The sequence below is a fragment of the Delphinapterus leucas genome, chromosome 1 (genome assembly GCF_059928025.1).
Source record: "Delphinapterus leucas isolate spDelLeu-1000000601 "Yukka" chromosome 1, BTC_Dleu_Yukka2, whole genome shotgun sequence".
Classification (NCBI taxonomy): Eukaryota; Metazoa; Chordata; class Mammalia; order Artiodactyla; family Monodontidae; genus Delphinapterus; species Delphinapterus leucas.
The window spans coordinates 180,329,397-180,350,317 of NC_143129.1; the positions used below are offsets into that span (position 1 = coordinate 180,329,397).

Below are 20,921 nucleotides of genomic sequence, written 5' to 3' on the forward strand. Positions count from 1 at the left end.
CTTTTCGACAATTGCCCATGAGATTTAGAAGACTCCACCTCTCTAAAACTGAAAGGGGTCAGAAATAGTGTTAGTTAAGGGTCACTTTTTCTTGAGTCAATACTTTCCACGCTCTGATTCAACCATGAATTTAATTTGCTTTAGCATACAGACAGTAATTTATTTTCCAGCCAATTCCTGAATTTATAATTTTGATGGAATCAAAACCACAAACAGATGTTATTAAGCTTAACACTCAAATTTGATCTTGCTATCGAATACTCCTATGATCACACCTAGCAAGGAAGAGATACTTCCTGAATAATATATTTAGCAACTAATAAAACTTCTAAAAGCAAGCAAATCTGCAATCTTAAGCCCCTCGTTCAAAAATCCAACCAAGATTGAGACTGCTGGTCATTATTCCTTTTTATCTGTCTGGATGACAGTGAGAGGGGAAACTGTAATTTCAACTCCAGTGTTAATCCTACAAAAATTACAATCCATATGTGTAAACGGACAAAGATCAAAACTGCAACTAACGGCCACTGTGCTGCCGGCAGCATAAACCTGGTCGAAATGAACATGGGTTCCCACTCATGCCGGCACTAACGTCTTCACAGCGAAGGGACCAAGGCAGGAGGTGGAGCGCAGTGACCTCCCATTCCTCACAGGGACCTGAGACTTTCTGCTTTACTTCACAGGAAAACAGGTTCTGAAAACCTCATAGCTTAAAAACAAAAATACACCCAACAGAACTAGAAAGGCATATTCTATACCTCAAACTGGCAAGAGATGGAAAACTGAACCTAAGAAACCAAATGGTAGAAAAATAACAGAAGGCACAGAAATTTCAGCGTTGCCCATTCTAAACTGTCCCTCAACTTCAAACACCACACATAATTCTGTTTGGGGGTTCTAAACACGGGTGAACAAACCAGTTTGCCCTCATTTTTGTGGCATGTGGTGGCTCAGGAAACCTACAAAAGACTGCACCAAGAGGTAGGATTATAAGTACAAGAGGAAAAGACTGTTTATCACTGCAGCTTTAATAGAAATAAGGGGGAAGATGAATTTTAGTCTAAGTATTATTTACTGCTTTTCTTTTTAACCAAAGCAAAGATAATCCTCGGCAGCTCCACATAACGGGTAACATACAGCTCTTTCATTAAGGGTGAGATTAGGTTCTGGTCATTCAGATACTGATTGAACTAGTAAGAACATATAAAATTTAAAGTTCTTAAAGTATCAAAATAGCAAGGATTTCAGACGTCATAATCTTATCTTAGAAACTGGTATGTTTATATACACACACGTACAATATCATTATTTTATCATTAAAATAAATCTCTTACCTCTGAAGCTATTCAAATATTCTTTGTAATATTAAAGTATATTAAATTTACTATATAACAATTAAAATAACTACACCATCATATAATGAAAACTTCTATCAAAAAATATTTTTAAATCTCAGAGTCATGACCACAAAAATGAGAAGAGGAAATAAATAGCTACAATAAGTGCTTCAGAATGCTGAGGATTTTCTAGTCTCTTACCCATAATCCCTCAGGACTTTTTCTCAATATATGTGCCAAGTTTTAACCTTTTAAACAAAGTTACTTGCCCTTAATTTTTAGAGAAAGTTTAAACAGAACAGAAAGAAAAATGCTTAAGAAATCTGAAAAATGAAAGCACAGATTACTAGGCAGCAGTTCCGTCCGGCCTACAGTGTGGGTAAGTAAGGGTGTTAAGGACTTACTAAACCTTTAAGGAACAACTGAATAAAGAACTCTCAGTAAAAGTTTCAGGTGGAAAAAGCCATATTACATTTTATTACAAATCCAAGAAGTTTTAAGTTTTATACATGCACGCATATTCTAAAGACTCTATTGTGGGATAAACACAATTAAGAATCACCCCTGCCCCACATGAGGAGAATTCAGGAGTGCACACAAACAGGTTAGGGCAACTCCTTTCTCATTCTTATTTCCTTTCTTGCTTTTCCTCCAGAATGAGCCAAGTTGCTAGAATAGGAACAGCTTTATCAGCAAACAAAACCTCTTAAGAAGCTACTGCTTCAAACAGTTCACGAATTCTTAAAGGAAAAGGTAAAAAATAAAAAGCCACGCCCCCATAAACATTTTGACAAAACAAACAAGATCCCTATCTTTTGTTGGTGTCACATCATGAGAGTGAAGGAAACTAATAAGCATGATTTAACTCAATTCCACCACAAATCAGAATTACACTTAAAATCAGTTTCTAGATTTAATTTTTAGAGTGTATGTTAATTAAAACATGTTCCTGATCCATAACATTCAGCTTAAGAAAACTTTTAAAGTTATATTTCACTCAGTGGAAGAGTCAGTCATTCTCAACAAAAGAACACTAGTGCAGAGGAGGACATTAAACATCAGTGGTTTCTTGAAATCGTCAATAAAACAAAACGGGAGAACTCCACAATCCTAGACACAACCCCTCTGCCATCCACACTGCTGGGGGAGTTAGGCCAAGGCAATGTCTCACTCGGTTCCTGTGGTTTCCAAACGGATTTCAAAAATAATACACAACTTAAGAGAAATGAAATATTTATAAGAAGCTCAAACCAACAAATATGTCATTAAAAAAAACCAAAACACTTAACAGACAAGAGCTGGAAAGGGATAAAAATTTAATCTGTTATTTTTTTAAAAAAACTGTTTGAGGTGCTCAAAGGAATACAATAAATCTGTTTAATCCATAAACCCCAAAGCAAAAATAACTCAAGGCATTAGTTTTCACCACAACTTAGCTTTCCAATACCAAAGATTTCACTTAATCACACTGCCTTATTATTTAGGATTAAAGTGGGCAATTCTAAAGTGAGTAGTAAAAATTCATCTTGGCTAATTAGCAAAGCCTTATAAAACACTGCTACTTATTCAGTGTAAGTGTCCTGCTTAGAAACATTACAAACAAAAACTAGATTTAGGCAAGGCGGAGCTGAACAATTTAGTAGCTGGGCGAACCTGGGCAAACCATGGAACCCCTCAAACATCAGTGACCTCATCCACACAGGAGGAGAATGATTGCCTACTTTGCAGGGCTATTGGGAGGATTAGCAATGATGTACACGGAGCACCAAGCACAGCGCTAGGCACAAGACAGACGTGCTAAAGAAACGAGTAACTGCTGTCATTGTCACCATCAACAGAAAGCGGTTCATCACTTGACGACATGATGTGCGTGTAAGTGTCAAATCATGAGATGTGTCCCTATCAAAATACACTGTAATGAATGAATTCAGCCAAGAACTCTTGTAATGTCTGACACTGGTTTAATCTGAGCAGTAACAAAGAGAAACGGTTGCTTTCAACATTTATCTTCTTCACTTTGAGAAACAACAGTAATGTTTTCAAATAACTCCTGCTTCTCCAAGTCATTCAACTTCCTAAACTATGTCGACCAAGCTATTAACATTAATAAAAGCAACTGTCCTTGGCAGCACGCAGAGTATGAGCAGATAACGTGAATGCCAACAGGAGCACCATGTGAGCCTGTCTGAAGCTGCAACTCCCAGTTCCCCACACAACCTTTAACGGTTAGGAAATGTCTATTAATTTTTAACCAGCTTGAGAGTATCCTCGGGGTATTTATCCAATTCCTCAGTTCTTCAGAGGCAACTTCAAATGTAAAAGTATATACACTCTCCTCTCTGTAATTCTACTGTGAACATGGAAGTTCATGTATTGAGTTGGCCAAAAAGTTCCTTCGGTTTTTGAGTAAAAATAAAAGACACATTTTTCATTTTCACCAAGAACTTTATTGAGCAACGTATTCACCGTTCTGCTCCACTACCCTCTGCCATTTTTCAGGCAACTTCATAATTCCATCTTCCCAAAACTTTTTATCTTTTTGAGCAAAGAACTGTTCCACGTGCCTTTTATAGTCTTCTAGGGAAAAGAAAATTTTTTCCATTAAGAGAATTTTGTAAAGACCAAAATAAATGGAAATCCGAAGGTGCAGTGTCTGGTGAATATGACAGAGAAATCAGAACTTCCCAGCCAAGCTTTTTTCTCTGGTCATCAAAGAAACATGCATTGCATTATCCTGATGGGAGATTATGCATTTTCTGTTGACTAATTCTGGATGCTTTTTGCCAAGTGCTGCTTTCAGTTGGTCTAATTGGGAGCAGTACTTGCCGGAATTACCCGTTTGCTTTTCCAGAAGGAGCTCATAATACAGAACTCCCTTCCAATCCCACCATATGCAAAAACTTCTTTGGATGAAGACTGGCCTTTGGTGCGGTTGGTGGTGGTGCATTTCACTTGCCCCACAATCTCTTCCGTTCCACATTATGGTACAGTATCCACTTTTCACCGCCAGTCACAATTTGCTTTAAAAATGCAACGTTTTCGTTATGTTTTAGTAGGGAATCACATGCAGAAATACAATCAAGAAGGTTTTTTCGCTTAACTTGCGTGGAACCCAAACATCAAAGTGATTAACATAACCCAGCTGGTGCCAATGATTTTCAGCGTTTGATTTGGATATTTTCAGTATGTCGGCTATTTCTCACGCGGCATAACATTGATTCTTCTCAATTAATGTTTCGATTTGATCACTATCAACTTCAACTGGTCTAGTGACCGTGGAGCATCGTCCAGCGCGAAATCTCCAGCACAAAACTTCACAAACCACTTTTGACACATCTGATCAGTCACAGCACCTTCTCCATACACTGCACGAATCTTCTGGGTTTTTTTGCATTTAGGCTGCTTTTTTACCTTTCTTGAAATAATAAAGCATAATACGCCGAAAATGTTGCCGTTTTTCTTCCATCTTCAATATTAAAATGGCTACACAAAAATTCACCAATTTTGGGCTTCCCTGGTGGCGCAGTGGTTGAGAGTCCGCCTGCCGATGCAGGGGACACGGGTTCGTGTCCCACTCCGGGAAGATCCCACATGCCGCGGAGCGGCTGGGCCCGTGAGCCATGGCCGCTGAGCCTGCGTGTCCGGCGTCCGGAGCCTGTGCTCCGCAATGGGAGAGGCCACAACAGTGAGAGGCCCGCGTACGGGGGGGGGAAAAAAAAATCACCAATTTTGATAAGATTCTTTTTAAATGCATGCTGATATGACAGCTGTCACAACGCAATCTAACAAAACCGTTTCAAGTGAAGTTAAAGACAACTAAGCGCTTACTAGAGCCATCTTACGGCAAAAACCCAACTTTTTGGCCAACCCAATACTGTAACAGCTCTGTAAACAGAAATGTAAAACTGCCTAAGAAAAGGAAATACTCGATAAGTTTTAAAAACAATAATGAATTCATAATGTAGAAAAAGAACCCAGTATTTTTATCTAGGCAAAGCACAGCAAATTTTTTTTTTACTTTCAAATTACAATTGGATTTTTAAAAATCAACAATTTTGAACTCCCTACATTCAAGGTCCTTTTACCTTTTAGGAAACTTTAATTAATCCTCTTTTTCTGTATGAGGCAAGTCTCACCTTCCAGTTTCCATATGGACAGGAGAACCAGGATAACAACCTTAGAGCACAGCATATTTCCTAACACACTCCATTATGGTATATATTAAGGAGTTTGCAAATTCATCCACTAAAATACAGTTGAAACTCTGCAAAATGCTTTGAAAAACTGTAGTTAATCCATAAATTTCCCTATGAACAAGGTTATACACAGCAAGAATCAAAGGCACAAAAATATCAACCGGGCTTCCCTGGTGGCGCAGTGGTTGAGAGTCCGCCTGCCGATGCAGGGGACACAGGTTCGTGCCTCGGTCCGGGAGGATCCCACATGCCGCAGAGCGGCTGGGTCCGTGAGCTATGGTCACTGAGCCTGCGCGTCCGGAGCCTGTGCTCCGCAACGGGAGAGGCCACAACAGTGAGAGGCCCGCGTACCGCAAAAAAAAAAAAAAAAACAAACAAAATCAACCAACTTATTTACCTAAATTCAGAGCAATTCAGTAGCAGTAGAATTAGAAATCAAAAAAATTCCTAGATTCTTACTGTTGCAAAAACATTAAAGCTGCACTAAGCTTTTAAAAACAGACCACAAAAACAGCAGGATCAACCAGGCAGGCAGCTCTCAGAGACAGGTCACCCAATGCTCAGCAAAGGCATCACCTCAGCTAGTGGCAGCGAGAGCTCCACTGGGGACCGACTAGGACACTGCTCACTTGGGCCCAAGGCGACAAGCTCACAAGCCATGTAACATCTAATGCTGGGGCCCTATCTCCACAGGATCGTAGCCACCTGCAACTGCCCCAAGCCCTGCTCCAACACTTGCCAACAAGAACTAGGGATGAGCGCCCTGTAAGTGGGCACAGGACCTGCCCACCAGGCACCCAGAAAGCTCAGGGCCCATCTGCAATCATCCTCAGGCACCATGGCTAGGCCTCTGTCATTCAGCCAGGCCTCCACTCTTCAGCTTTGGCCAAGGAACCTCGAAAAGAGCTGTCGGCTACTGGGGAAGGTCAAGACATCAAACCCCACTGAAGCCCACCTGTTCGCTTTTATTAAATGTATTCTCTAATTTTAACTTTAAATGGAACCAGTGCTATCACTTCTGCTGTTGTCCACCACGGGCAAAAGCAGACAGAAAGCAGAGTATTATGAAGAAGAAAAGGCATGCAAAACCTGGGCTCAAGCTCTGACTCTTGACACTCATTGGCAGACGGAGCTTGGACAAGTTATCCACCCTTGCTACGTGTCCATTTCCTCATCTGGAGCTGGTACAAACCACGCAGAAGTAGAGGCTAAACGGGAATACCCACGAGACTGCTCAGTACCACTCAGCACTACTCAGGGCTCACTGCTCCGTCTGGCTGCAGCACCGCACAGCCCACAAGGCTCCACGTCTCCATCAGAGCCTCTTGCTGCATCTCTGTTTCTACGTGTTGTCCAGCAATGTCCTGTGACCTCTCATGTCCCCGTGAGTTTCTTTCCCCAAATCTTTCTTTCTTCCCCTCCTCAATGTTCTTCACAGGCGTCCTCCCCACTGTGCTCTACTTTTCGACCACAAAGTAGCATCACCTCCTCTCCCAGAGGGCTCCTGCCAACCCCTTCCCTATTCTAGAGCCTGCACACACATCAACTAGAACACCTAGTAAACCTGACCCACACTGAGCTGCAATAAAACAGATGATAAACTCCTCCCCGGATGTTTTCCTCATCTCTCTAATCTCCCCTACCAATCCTGCCACTAAGTGCAGTGCTGGTGGGAAAGGGGCCAGTATGTCCATTTGCACAACTGAGTTTCATACAAAAAGACCCATGTGGGTTTCTAGGTGGCTCTCCCTATACACCACCCCAGCAATAAATAACCAACACTGCTAAAAGAACACCCAATCCGGTCCTTCTTCCTGGAGCTCTCAGCCCCGAGAACTTGACAGGGCCCACCCCTGCGTCAGTCAAGTCACAGCCTCTGAAAGGCTATCCCTGGCTACCCGTCCACAGTCACACCATACGTAACCACCTGCAACACACACACACTTTATTAACATTATAAGATTTGTCTTGTTCATCTGTTGGTTGGTTGTCCCCTCATTCTCCAGAATGTAAATTCCATGAAAGCAGGGACCTGGGTTATGTTAGTTCTCTGCTGTAGCTTCCAGCACCTAACATAGTGTCTGACACAGAATATACTTGTTAAATAACAAGGCGGGGGGATGGGGGGTGGATATCTCCAGGTTTTTTATGTGAACAATTTTAATTATGGAAACATGAAATACTTCCTTTTTAAACTGGTTATAATTTAACTGTTCTGTGGTGACTAAAAGTCACTTAGATAAATACTGAAAACGAGTTGACCTCAGGGGCTATTTACAGCTTTTAGAAAAGATTATGTGAACCTGTTAGGGGATCTCACGGTACTGTGCTCTTTATAGCTCGCTACTGTTTTTGTTACAAACTTTGTCTTCTTAACTGTCTGGCTATTAGCTGTAAAACTACTTGCTGCTACAAATAACTCTTCTAATTTCCTCCTTCTAATGTGCTATAGACAGGAAAGTCAACAGGTTAGAAGTAGGCCTAAAGTAAGAGAGAAGCAGCCTACAGTGAGGCCCCGCCACGGGAAGGGAGAGGGAGGACCCACTGCTTCCTTAGAGCTAATACAAGTGCTCCATAAATACTGACTGATTAACTGACTCACAAGCTCAGTAGCTCCTCTGCAAGCATCACATAGGTAACTAACCATCAGCCACATTCTGTCAGTGGCACTTACAGGTACCACGGACCCACATGCTGCACAGAGATGTTCCTTATTATTATCTCTCCTGCTCTTGACAGCAACCCAGTGAGGTTGGGTATATAGCACAAGGACCATTCCATGTTATGACACCTACTTTTAAAGCTATGGAAACTGCACCCCCATTAAAAGTGACATGATTTGCCCAGCCATACACCTGGTAAAAGCCCAAGAGTCCCATGTTTTTCATTCCTTCCACTAAGCCCATGTGCATCAAGACACTGCTGCTGCTTTAGAGTAAAAAGAACTCTGGGTAAGGTTCTTATGTAGCCAAAAGAGAGCAGGGCAACAACATTCTATTATAGTCTATATTTTAAAAGAACATTTGCCAACAGTCATTTACTGCTAACAAGCAAATTCAACAGAAATCAAGACGATAAATACTTCTAAATTTGGCCTTTCTGTGTTCAGATCACAATCTTCCCGTGGATTAAATACAAAAATCTTTCAGTGAAATGTTGAAAACCCAACACTGAAAACCCTCCCTTCCTCTCTACCTGAAAAGTTTAATCTGTCCCATCCAAGGAACTTCTCACGCTCAATCTCATTACAGGGGCTGCTCAGACATGTAAGAAGTTTGGCTGCATTACAAAGGTGAGAATCCAGAACTCTGGTTCAAAATGCCTAACATATGAACACCTTTGGCCACTGGCAAAACCGCATGCTCCCTGGTCAGAGACAATATGAACTGTGTTCTCACGGCCCTGTGTTCTCTTCCTTCATTGCAGGTTTGCATGAGTCTTTGTTTGCCAATCAACAAATTATTTATTGAGGGCCTGTTCCATGCCAACCATCTAGGCCCCGATCAGTAACTTACTGATTTAATGTTTGTCTCCCCCACTAGACTACAGGCGCCAGGAGAAAAGTTACTGCTGCTTTTTTCCTCACCATTGTCCTGTACGACCTAGCAGAGCGCCTGGCACATGGCAGGGGCTTAACAAACATTAGTTCAATGAATGACTGGGGGACAGACAGAGGCAGAGAGATAGAGACAGAGAGGGAGGGAGAAGAGGAGGGGCCACTTTGTATGCAAAGGAATCAGGGCTTTCCACTGCCCAGAACACGCGGCATGATCCACCAGCGATCTGATGAATTCTGAAAGGCACCACATGCAATGCACAGCTGTAGGCACAGCAGCTGTCATGCAAAGGATCAGAGGCCCAGAACTATGAAGAATTCAGCCCTTTGTTTCTCTCTGCCTGCCTCCTAACCAAAATGAAGTTAGGTCCACTGTCAATCTACCTGTCAGCTGCATGTCTTCAACATCTGGCTTTCAGAAATACTAAGTTAATATTGCTACTGAATGAAATTTATGTTGATTTATTCTCTGACATCACTGCCTGAAAAGATATTTAAATGTCTGAGGTCACACATAAGACCTAAATAGAACCAAGTTAACATAAAAAGTTCTCCATTTCAGGTCTTTGTAAGCTATAAATTAGCTTTCACAGAGTACTTAATTTAAAAACCAAAAAGGTTTGACTATTTAAACTTTAGATCATAAAGAGCAAACACAGCTCCTTACCAGTAAGCTATTCAAAACAGATTGTTAAGTTCCGAGAGGGGTAAGTATTTTAACTAAAACTTAAGATTCAGTCGGTTATACACAGCTCGGAGTAGTTATAAATAACAGGATAATAAGAAATATGAACTACTTAACTCAATGCAAAAACCCAGCAATACGGGCAGGTATAAAAATGAAGATGTGTAAGTTCATGTACCACTAATAAAACTTATTTTCAGTTTTTTCCCCCACATTCAAATAAAAAAAAAAATTAAGGAATAAATAAAAATCTATGAAATGTTCTAAACATGCACAGCAAAGTACGCTGAACAGAGAAAAGCATTAGGATGAAGTTGCTATTAACCTATGACTATATTTAAATACATGAGTTAGTTATGCTTAGTAACAGAGTAAAGATCCGCTGCCCTCCAAACTCCAGCCCCTGCAAATCACAGCTTACCTAGAAAGGCTGGTGACATTAGTTATACACAAAGTGAACACTAAATAAAGGAACAATTTGAATTATGTGAAGAGTTTGCAAACAATTATGCGCTAAGCCTAACAGCAACAAAAATCTCAAACCTCAAAACAGTAAACAACAACAAAAGCAAACAAACAAAAAACACCTGGCAGTTTTCTAGACCCTGATCATCAGATTCACGATCAAAGCATTTAATGACCTAAAACTGACGAAATCGAGTTAGATAAACAGCGAACATGTACTCAGTAAAAGGCCTAACAAACTCCCTTGGATGGGTTATTGATTATACCATAAAATACAAAGAATATGTAATGGAAAAATCAGAATAGACTTTTTTAACTTCTTGCCTACATTTTTAAATGTTACTTTTACATTTTTCCAAAGTCAAGTTTACATTATGGTTTTATTTACAGTATGACTGCCACAATTCACTTTGCAGCGTTCTAAGTAAAGGCTGGACTCAAGTTCAGATGGCTACAAACATTTATTTAAGACTTAGGGCGGGCAAAAAAAAAAAAAAAAAATTTATATTAGTAAGAAACTACCATACCCCTCGCCTTGGCATACATTCAAACAGGGCTCTACGAAAGATTCTCTGATTAATATTAAAATTCTTCATTAAAAGAAAGAAAACAAAACAAACAACGTGGAGAATGCCAGCTGGAAATATGATCTATCCAACCAAACTATCCTCCTCCCAGAAATTATCCCCTGCCTTCTGTAAGTGCGACTACACTTCACCTTTTGTTTGAAAACATTATTAAACAAAATAAAACTGTTGGAGTTGAGTCAAAAGTAACAGCACACCGTTCAACTTCCATTTTGTTAATGGCCTAATTTCAAAAAGGTCTGCGCTGAAACCTTCGCCAGCCGCGAGTGTTGCAATCGTGTGCAGCGCAGTCTTGAGTGGCGTGGAGTGGCCCAGGGCCCGGCCCGGGGAGGAGTGGGGCGGCCGGATGGCAGGGCCCGGCCCGGGCGTAGCGGCAGTGTACGGCCCGGCCGGCTCTCCCTGCCCCGGGAGGCCAGTGCATCGGCCGCAGCGCGTCCGGCCCTCCCGCACAGTCCGGGCGGATGGACACGAGGCCGCCGAATCTGCGGACCTGGAAATGTCACTCTCGGAACACATTTTATGACGCGTTGCTGGCGAACAGCACAAAAAGCTAGGAATATACCGGGCGTGCAGTGTACGGCTCTGGAGAGACCGACCGCCGCTCCCACCCGCAAGTCCAGAGACCTGCGCTGTGGACAAGGGAAGTGACAACTGTCCTCGGGCCCCTCGCGGTGCGCGTCCGCTCACTTTTCCGCGCCCGGCTCCTCCACCCCAAGTTAGAAAAGAGCTCGAGCGCGGCGTCCGGCGCCGTGATTCAGCAGCGCCGGGGGGGAGGGGGGGAACTGCACCCGGGGTGGGGGGGGGGGCGCGGGGGAGGCTTGGCACCGGGTCCGGAAAAGGTCACTGTGAGCTGCGGGTGCTGCCCGAGCCCGGATTCGGCCCAGGCCGGGCAGCCGCGGGGAGCAGGGGCGGCAGCTGGCTCCTACCTTTCCTGCTTTTCGGGGAGCTCCGCTTGCTCCGGGCGCTGGCTCGCTCTTCCTCAATCGCAGCTGCTATCTCGGGGTTGTCTTCCCCATTGTACCAGACCAGGAGCTCCTCGCCCGGCGCGATTGGCTGCGGGGAGAGAAGAGACAGGCGCCGGGCCAATCAGAGCGACGGTTGTTGGCGGGGCGGGGCGGGGCAGGCGGGCGGCGCTCCCAGCCGGGCCGCCCGAGGCCAGCCCGGCAGGAAGAGCTCCTCCGCCTCGGCGGCCGCGGGCCGGACGACGCGGGAAGGGACCCTCTGCTGGAGGGAGGACCTCACTTCCCGGCCGCCTCCTCCCCGGAGTCCGTCCGGTGGATGTCGGGATCTGATAGGATCGCTTTAAACTTAAAACTGCCATATGTTCCGGAATCTTACTGTTGGAAGCCTCACAGCTATCCACGCAGAAGGAAAAATATGCCACGGAACCACAATGTCCACGAAACCTAAGCTGATGAGAAAATTAAAGCATAATTTAAAACACCCTGGCAGTATGGAAGACGTGATGAAAGCTAATTATCAGCGCAGGTTTCAGAGTCCAAGAGCAAGTTAAGCATGATAAGACCTACATGCCAGTGCACATTTATAATGCACCGCTAATTATATCACGGAAATGCTAAAAGAAGAGGCGGTGCTGAGGACGCGAGCGTCCGTCCTGGCAGTGTATTGTCTCTGCGCTGCTGCCAACCTGCTCCAGTCCTTGGAGAATTCACTGCCTTGCCCTCTGTACTACATACACCTCGAGTCTACAAGACAACTTTTAAATTTAGAAAGAAATGCCTAAAAATACCTCACGTGTCATGCTCCTAAAACATGAATTCTTAACAGTCATGTACCCCACCACCATGCTGATTATACCTAGAGAACAAGATCGTGAAGAAGAAATATACTGAGTGGAAAGATTACACTCCTAAGTAACATTGAAGGAAATGGCTTATTGCTTTCTCTCACAATGACTCATCTGTTCAAAAAGTTCCAAGAGTATGAACACAAGTAAAATTCCACCTAAAACCCAGTGAATAAAATAAAAATCCATGAGTCCATACTGATATGAATGAATGAAGAAATGAATGAATGAACGGACAAGTAAATAAATAAGGAGAGCTCTTCCTATAGTAGATCCCAACCAATCAATGAAAAAGAAATAACGGAATTAGAACATCACAACTGGACAATCATCACAGATTAATAATTGATTCAGGCAAGAATCACCAATGGATGCTAAAACTAGTAGATTAAAGTTTGAGGAATAACAAAATATTTGCATGGTCTCGAAATATCTCCCCATAAAACATTTATTAATGACAAAGAGAAAAACAGTACCTTTATAAGACAAGTCAGCATCATATGCCTCCCGATATGATGCACAGAAAAGAACACAGCATCACTTCTGGAGATGAAGTGAAGCATCACTTCTGCTGAAAATGCATAAGTGTAATTCAATCATGATAAAACTTAAGAGAAGGCCAAACTGTGGGACATTCTACAAAAATTACTGATCAGTTCTCTCAAAACCGAAATGTTATAAAAGACAAAGACTGAGGCGCTATACAAACTAAGGAGACTGATGAGACATCACAACTGAATTCAATGGAGTTTTCTTTGCCTAAAAGGACATGATTGGAACGGACAAAATTTGAATAAAGTGTATAGATTAGCTTATAAAACACTGTGCCAGTGTGAGCTTCTTGATTTTGATCACTGCACTATAGTTATGGAAGAGGATACCCTTGTTTTAGGGGCAGGAGGAATTCCATTGTCCATTTAGAAACAACATAGTTCTTCACTTCAACATACCTTCTAGTCTAGATAAAGTCTTTGAAAGTAAATATTATTTTGTTTCATTCTCTGCAGAACTCAATGTTTATATAGTCCAAATTTTAAAATATTCTAAATTCTTTAAGATAGAAGAACAAGCCACTGTTTCCTTTGTTCCTCCAAGGATGGCTAAAACCTGCCATTTTTTTAATCTTTAAACCAATGTATTATTTCCCTTCTTGAATCAGTTACACCTAAAACAAAAAAACTTAATCTAACGTATAAAATCTTAATGAGTTAAAATAGCCATTACAGATGCCTTTTGGCACTCTTATGAGCTAACCTGTTTTTGTTGAAGGAATGAGCTTCTTTATTTAAGTGAACTATTTCTAGCTCCAAATGTATACATAGTGTGCTTCTTCTCTATGCTTTTGTTACAAGTCACATATTTATGAAACGGTGTTATCATATAATACTTGAAATGATTAGGGTCTGCAGAGATACGTAAAGTCTTAAATAAAACAAAAGTAAAAAAGAACATGAAAAGGAGTGAGGGAAAATATATTCCCCATTTCTTCCTAAACCAAACAGCATCACCAAAACACTGGCTAGAAGAACCTACTGGACATCTTCGAGATTGATCCCCGACTCAGCCTAAGCATCTACGTTCATGCCACTCCAACCTTGTGCAGAGGACTAACCGTACCAGCAACTGGGTGAAGTTAAATAACAGCACAGACTCTCTACTTAGGAGGGTCCGATTTTGTTCTTGCAAAAACCACAAAACACCCCAGTATCTGTTCTTACCTCAAATCTAATATACAATTTCTAAATGGCTGTTAATGAACTGAATAGCTAGATTAAGAGCAACCTGATTTGTTAGCTACTGAACAACCTTCCAAATTGTTAGCAACTGAGATGATCATGGCATTATTGAGCTATGTACTTCCCAACTTCCTATTAAGACAGCTACACAAATAACAGGGCTTTATGAAGAAGAGGAAAATAATACATCTTTTAAAATGAACAACTGCTTGCTTCTTCTGTACTGTAGTTTTTTCTTCTGCACTGCTTAGCGCATTTAAGATTTTGTAAGTCAAATTTCAGAAGAAAAGAAAATTTATGTCCTTAAACACAGGAAATACAAACCCACATTTAAAAAAATAAAGTCCAAACAACCTTTTTTTAAATATATTTTGATATTTAACAAAAAACAACAACAGGAAGACTTTAAACTCTTCCTTTGGGTTCTGACAGGCTTATAGAATGAAGCACACTCTCTTCTCTAAATATCAGTAAATATAAACCTGAAATTTTACCAGAGCAATTAGGTACAGGGAAGGGTTGCCATAAATATTCCTGACACTAGGTCAAATTAAGAGGAATACTCCAGAATTATATGAGAACACACAAAGCACTCCACGCTTACCCACCTACCATCTATCCCCCAGCATGATCTTTTAAAAGTCACGGGTCAGACAGCTTCAATTCTCAAATGGGTGAACTGAAGACTAAAACTCATACGTTTCCCTACAGGCCAGTAGGCCCTCCGATCTGGCCCCTGCCCACCTTACCAGCCCCATTCACCACCTCTCCTTGCTCTAGCCAAACCAGCCTTTGTTCTATTCCTTTAAAAAAAAAAAAAGAAAAGAAAAAAACAAAAAAACCCCAAAAATCTAGCTTATTCCCACTTCAAGACCTTTGCTTCCTGAACTGCTCTTCCAGCAGAGATCTTCGAGTGGCTGGCTCCTTCCCATGCCAGTGGGGGAAGGGAAGAGGTGTCCCCATGTCTTGTCTTCCCTGACCTACCAGAGCTACAGCAGCCCTCCCCCTACCTAGACAATCTATCACATTTTATTGTCTTCAGTGCACTTATCACTATCTGAAATTATTTTGTTTACTTGTTCACTTGTTTATTATCTGCCACCTCCCCCATAAAATGGAAGCTCCATGAGGCCAGAGACCTTGTCTGTTCTGTTCACTACTACAGGAGAATACCTGGTACATAGTAGACACTCAGTATTTGCTGAACTAATAAATAGATGAATGAATGGAGAGCAAGCTAACAATTAACCTTCAGGAATTTAAAACAGTTTTTACTCATATTACAAACAAAACCAGGTGATTACCTAGATTATAGGTGAGAAGGTGACACAGAACATCACATGTAATTTATTTACAAAACCTAACCCACAGAAAGCTTAATCTAGAAGAATATAATCACAAGTAAGGAATCTGAAAGGCCTTATGCATACTTGAGCAAACATCAAAGGTCAGGATTGGGGGAGGTCTGCAAAGATCAGAGCTATGTTACTTCCAACAAAGAAAGGTAAAAATAATAGTAGTAGTATAGCTAGTTAACACTTTGAGTACTTAGGTTAGACTAGGAACTCTTCACAGAATCTTACACATATTGGTTTGTTTAATTTTCACAACTGTATTATTAATTTTTACTATTACCTCCATTTTTACAGATGAGAAAACTAAGACAGAGGGTGTAAGTAACTTCTCATGGTCACACATCCCGAAGCCAAAATTTGCTCACAAGGCAGTCTGCTCCAGAGTCCCCAATCCTAACCATGACACTACACTGCCTTGCCAAAAATAACAGCTATCATTTATGTAGCACTTATTAGGTGCTAGAAATCTACCCACCATCACCCATGATAACCATATGAGGTCGACACTATAATTATCTGTATCTTACAAATAAGAAAACTGAGGCACAGGAAAGTGACTTGCCTAAATTTACACAGCTAGCAAAATCACAATGACTTGCCTTGGGTCACACAGCAAGCCAGGATTTAATCCAGGAGTCTGGCTCCAGAGTTCACTCCCAAACACTATTCTCTCTTGCTTCTCAATGGTTCTCGGCTTTGCTATCAGAGATGAACACATCGTAACTTGAGGTCTGATGAAAGAACTGCCAAGTGCCCCAGTATCTCCCTGGGCTTCCTCTGCCCTGGAACCTCATTCCTACTCCCTCAGTTGTCTCATATGCATCCCCTCGCTGGTACTTCATCTCCACCAGAATTCTGCCTCACTGATTCAACCAGATGTAACTCTCACTTTAAATTAATTTGAGAACAGAATGAATTATTGAATCAAATTTTGAATCCAATTTCAAACTCCAGTGTAACAAAGTTGTACAGTAATGCCTACCAGAAAATCATGCTGTTACAATCCAGCAGGAAGGAGGTTGTAGAAGTTTTAAATGAGGAAGTACCACACAAAAAAATATTTCCTACAGGAATTGAAAGCAAGGACGTGGGTTTATACGAGGTAAAGGGCAATCCAACTGCCTAAAGATGACAGGGAAAAATACAAAGGAAAGTTAAACAGCTGTAAGCTAACTTCCAAAAGTCCTAGAGCTACACACAGGCAAAACTCAGCATGCTACAAAGCTGACCATCATCTTAAATGTTTGTTCATCAAGAGTTTTCACCTACATGGAGATAATTTTTTTCATGGACTGTCCCCCAGTCTATGACATTTTTAATGGAAGTAAGTGAATAAGGAAAAATCTGCCTTACAGCAACTTTGGCAGACATACCTATTCCAAAAAGCAAAAAGCAACAATCATCTATCTTTAGAGCCTCAAGACTCTGCCTGAGAGAACATTTCCCTGCAGGATGAGTGCAGATTTGCCTTCCAGGAGAACATGAAAACGAGGGAGACAGATGTGGGCTTGCTTGTTGCAGGTATAACGACGCTTCCTAATTCTAACTTCCCTGAATGTACTCAGTGACCTCTGACCTCACCACAAACTCTAAAACATGATTTTCCTCTTCTTTACATTACTTGTTGATTTTCCTCAACAATTAATGTCTCCAAATAAAAATCTGGCAGAAGTAAGAAATATGTTCTGTGTAATTTCCATTCTGAATAAAATTTAGGGAAAAGAAAAGCTAATCCAAAGCTACACTATACTGAAGACTAAGAATGTGTTTTCAGTTAACACAGAACCGCCAGAGCTATTGAGAGTTTCTTACAGTTAGATAAACTGGCCAGTCCGACAGTTCCCAATGCATCTGTATCTTATAGAGGAGGGAAGTAGCTGCCACATGCTTAACTCATCAGTACCTATAAAGACGCCGTACATACTTACTCAACACGATCTTCCTGCTTTAGTGCCCTTCCTCACACGACACAGTGGCAACTGTATATTTAAAACACAGACCTTTCACTGTGTTGATGAACCACTTTCAAATAGAACCCTTTCAAGGTCTTCAAATTCACTCCGGACGGTCACGACTGAGGACAGCGTTTGCAGAAACGCATGCAGAGTAACTACCGGCAGGCTAATTCTAACACTCTTACCTTTAAAGTTTTATAGTAAATGGCCCTGTTGATTTCCAGTGGAAATAAATTTTGCTCTTCTCCTGAGCAAGCCCAATTCACATAGCGCAGCCAGTTCCCCTTCTCTGGATCGGTGGCATCAATGCACATCCACCCCAAATTTGGGTAATAGACCTTGGGAGGGGGAAAAACATATTTTGTTAAAAAAAAAAATATCGTTTAAAGGTTTCCATTTTCAACTTCTAAGACAGTTCTTGCTCATTATACGCAAATACTCTATAAAAGCATTTCACGGAAACAAAATAAATAAGCAACAGAAAAAAGGAAAATAAAGATGAAAACTGAGATCCAAAATTGTATAATCCTCATTAGTTATTTTTCTATTTGGGTGTAATTTTTTTCTCCTAAACTTCAAGTGCTATAAGGAAATGTGCTTGATGATCTCCAAATGCTTCGCAAATACGTACACAAAGACAAGTGACAGCTCTACTCCCTCCAGGGTAACAGAGGAAGAGTGAGCCCGCAGCAGTGCTCCACAGCACCCGGATGCCCTGAGCTTTCTGGGCTGTTCTGCAAGTCAGAGTGTGGAGGCCCAGTCCTGCTGGGGTTCACGGCTCAGCAGGTGCCTTTACTGCCTTTACTGCAGGACTGACAGAAACTTCAGTAAGTGAACACGCGGTGCGAACCTCCACGTGGGTGACAGGGTATGATGCTTTTGCAAACTCTGCTGACCTTAAAACCTTCTCTATCCAGAGCAGGGAATATCGGTGTCCTTCTGAAACAAGACCAAAAACCCGACCCCTCTTTGAGGAGTCAGATCAACTCTACTCTTGCAAGAAGCTTCCCGTGATCATCCTCTCTCAGTGAATTCCTCCTGCCAGATGCTTCCAGCATTCATTCCTTCATCTTAAAGACAATCTACTGAGCAGCTATTGTTAACTTTCTTTGTATATACATACATACATTTATCTAGGTTTTACTTCCCCAAAATTAGACTGTAAAACACTTGATTAGGCACTGAAATAGAACTGCAGAATCAACTGGTGACAGTCCTGTCAAAAACAAAGCAAAAGGAATGAGTCTTTTACTTTCGCTTTTGGAAGAAAAGAGAGAATCTTGATGCTTCTGTTTCTTCCCTACACATACACAGCCAAGACTCCCACCACTCATTTCTTCTTTTCTCTCCTACCCACATTAAACACTGTTGTTTGTTGCAGCTTTCCTGCAGGAGCAAAGCCCCCACTCTCGGCTCCTCTGGGCATGCCTGTGTCTCCCAGCCTGTGACTGCCAGGGCAGTGCCCACCTTCCTAGCCACGAACAACACTTTCTTCCTGCTGCGAGTTAGATATCTGACATACCGCTACATGCTTTCTGTATTATCTCATTTAACCTTATGCATCAGGTTCATTATTATCCCTTTTTGTAACATGGAAATTAAGGATCAAAGGTTAAATACCTCACTTAATCAGTAGTAAAGATGGGCTTAATCCCAGCTCTGCTTGACCTCTACGTAACAGTGCCTTCCTTGACCACCCTAGCTAAAGCTGCGAATCCTTCGCTTCCCATCAGCACCTCCAGTCATCTCCCCGATTTATTTTTCTTCATGGTACTTGTGCTCTTTTAAAGTGTGGGATCATCTACTTACTTACTTATTTAGTGACTAGCTCCCCACACCAGAGTATTAGCTCCATGAGAAGACATTTCAGTCTTTTCATTCACTGCAGTACCTCCAACACCCTGACCAGTACCTGGCAGAGAGTAGGCTCTCAATAAATAACTATGAAATTAATGAAATGATATACGAACGTATAACTGTCATCATTTAATGAGCACCTACTATGTGACAGGTGCCATGCTAGAAAGTGCTTTGTGGTTACTCTATTTAGTCACCACAAAGCGTCAATATTTTCACTAGCCCGTAAGTACCCACAGTGAGTTTATTCAAAAACTGGTTGTTTACTAAAACACCTATCTGCACCATTCTAATAAGAGGTTATCCATGTCACACTTCACTCCTTTTCAAACTCACTGTCACACTCACCCTCAGCCTGTACACATGCGAGCATGCCTGACACGCTCCTCTCCCTTTAAAACAAAGAGAAAGTGTAGCCCCACATGGTATGTTAGGAAGAGACAGGATCACAATACAAAATTTAAACTTTACACACCAAAATAATTTACGCTACTTTACATTAAAATGTTTAAGAGATATTTCTGCCCTGTTTGCCAGCATGATAAAATAAGGAAAATGGAGTAGTCAGTTGGTCTTTTAACAGTCAGTCCATATTAGTTACTTTTTATTAACTTAGGAATAAAAAGTCTTGCTTGGATTTATCTCCATAGACAGCAGAGTCCCACTCACTCCCCATGCATATATTGACACAGCTACAGACAAACGCAGAGATGGTGCTGGAAAATCCCACACAGTTAAAGGCAGCTGGAGAGAGGCATCAAGAGTCTATAGGCCAACTGGAGAATAATAATAAGGCTGTGCCGACATTTCCTGGCTCCCAGGTCAATAAAGACCTTTGCAAAGAGCAAGGTGTTCCACTTGAGTGAAGTATTTATGTACAGCTCGTTTTGTTACAAAAGAGACTAAGGCATCTACTAAGTCATGCTTAAACTAAAATACTTAGTTTTCTATAAAAAGATGAACAATTCGATTTTTTTACAACATGCAAACAAGTAATTCACAAAGGAATACACATGGCCAAAACCTCACAGAAAAAAAATTAAATGTACCTAATAATCAAAAATAACTCCAAATTAAGTAATGTTTTTACCTGTCAAACTGGTAAAAATTGTTTTTTAAAGGGGAAAAAAAAAAAAAAACCAACAAAACAGCGTTAGAAAGCAGACATTCCCCCAAAATGCTAATCAGAGAATAAATTGGTTTAATTTTTTCTGGATGGAATTAAGAAATATTGACCAAAGAACTTTAAAATGTACACACACTTTAACCAGCATATACACTTGGAGGAATTTATTCTCATGAGATGACTGGGCAATCATACCATGATGTATGTACGAAGATGTTCACAGCAGCGTGGTTTACTACAGACTGTTTCTAATGCATTG

At 41.4% G+C, this 20,921-nt stretch overlaps 1 protein-coding gene across 9 annotated transcripts in view; it reads right to left on the minus strand.

Annotated features, from left to right (window-relative positions):
* The window catches only part of PRDM2 (PR/SET domain 2), a 119,362-nt gene that overhangs the window by 57,363 nt on the left and 41,078 nt on the right, over positions 1–20,921 (minus strand). For 5 of the 9 annotated variants that reach the window (XM_030763910.2, XM_089900875.1, XM_022598665.3 and 2 more), the window contains 2 exons: positions 17,865–18,017; positions 11,753–11,879 (listed from right to left, as the gene is read on the minus strand). The exons of 1 other annotated variant lie outside the window; for it this stretch is intronic. In XM_030763910.2, coding sequence (XP_030619770.2) covers positions 11,753–11,879; positions 17,865–18,017 — 280 coding nt within the window. Of the gene's footprint in view, positions 1–11,752; positions 11,880–17,864; positions 18,018–20,921 lie in introns of those variants that run through there. 3 more of the 9 variants (XM_089900919.1, XM_089900927.1, XM_089900935.1) reach the window with 3 other exon arrangements.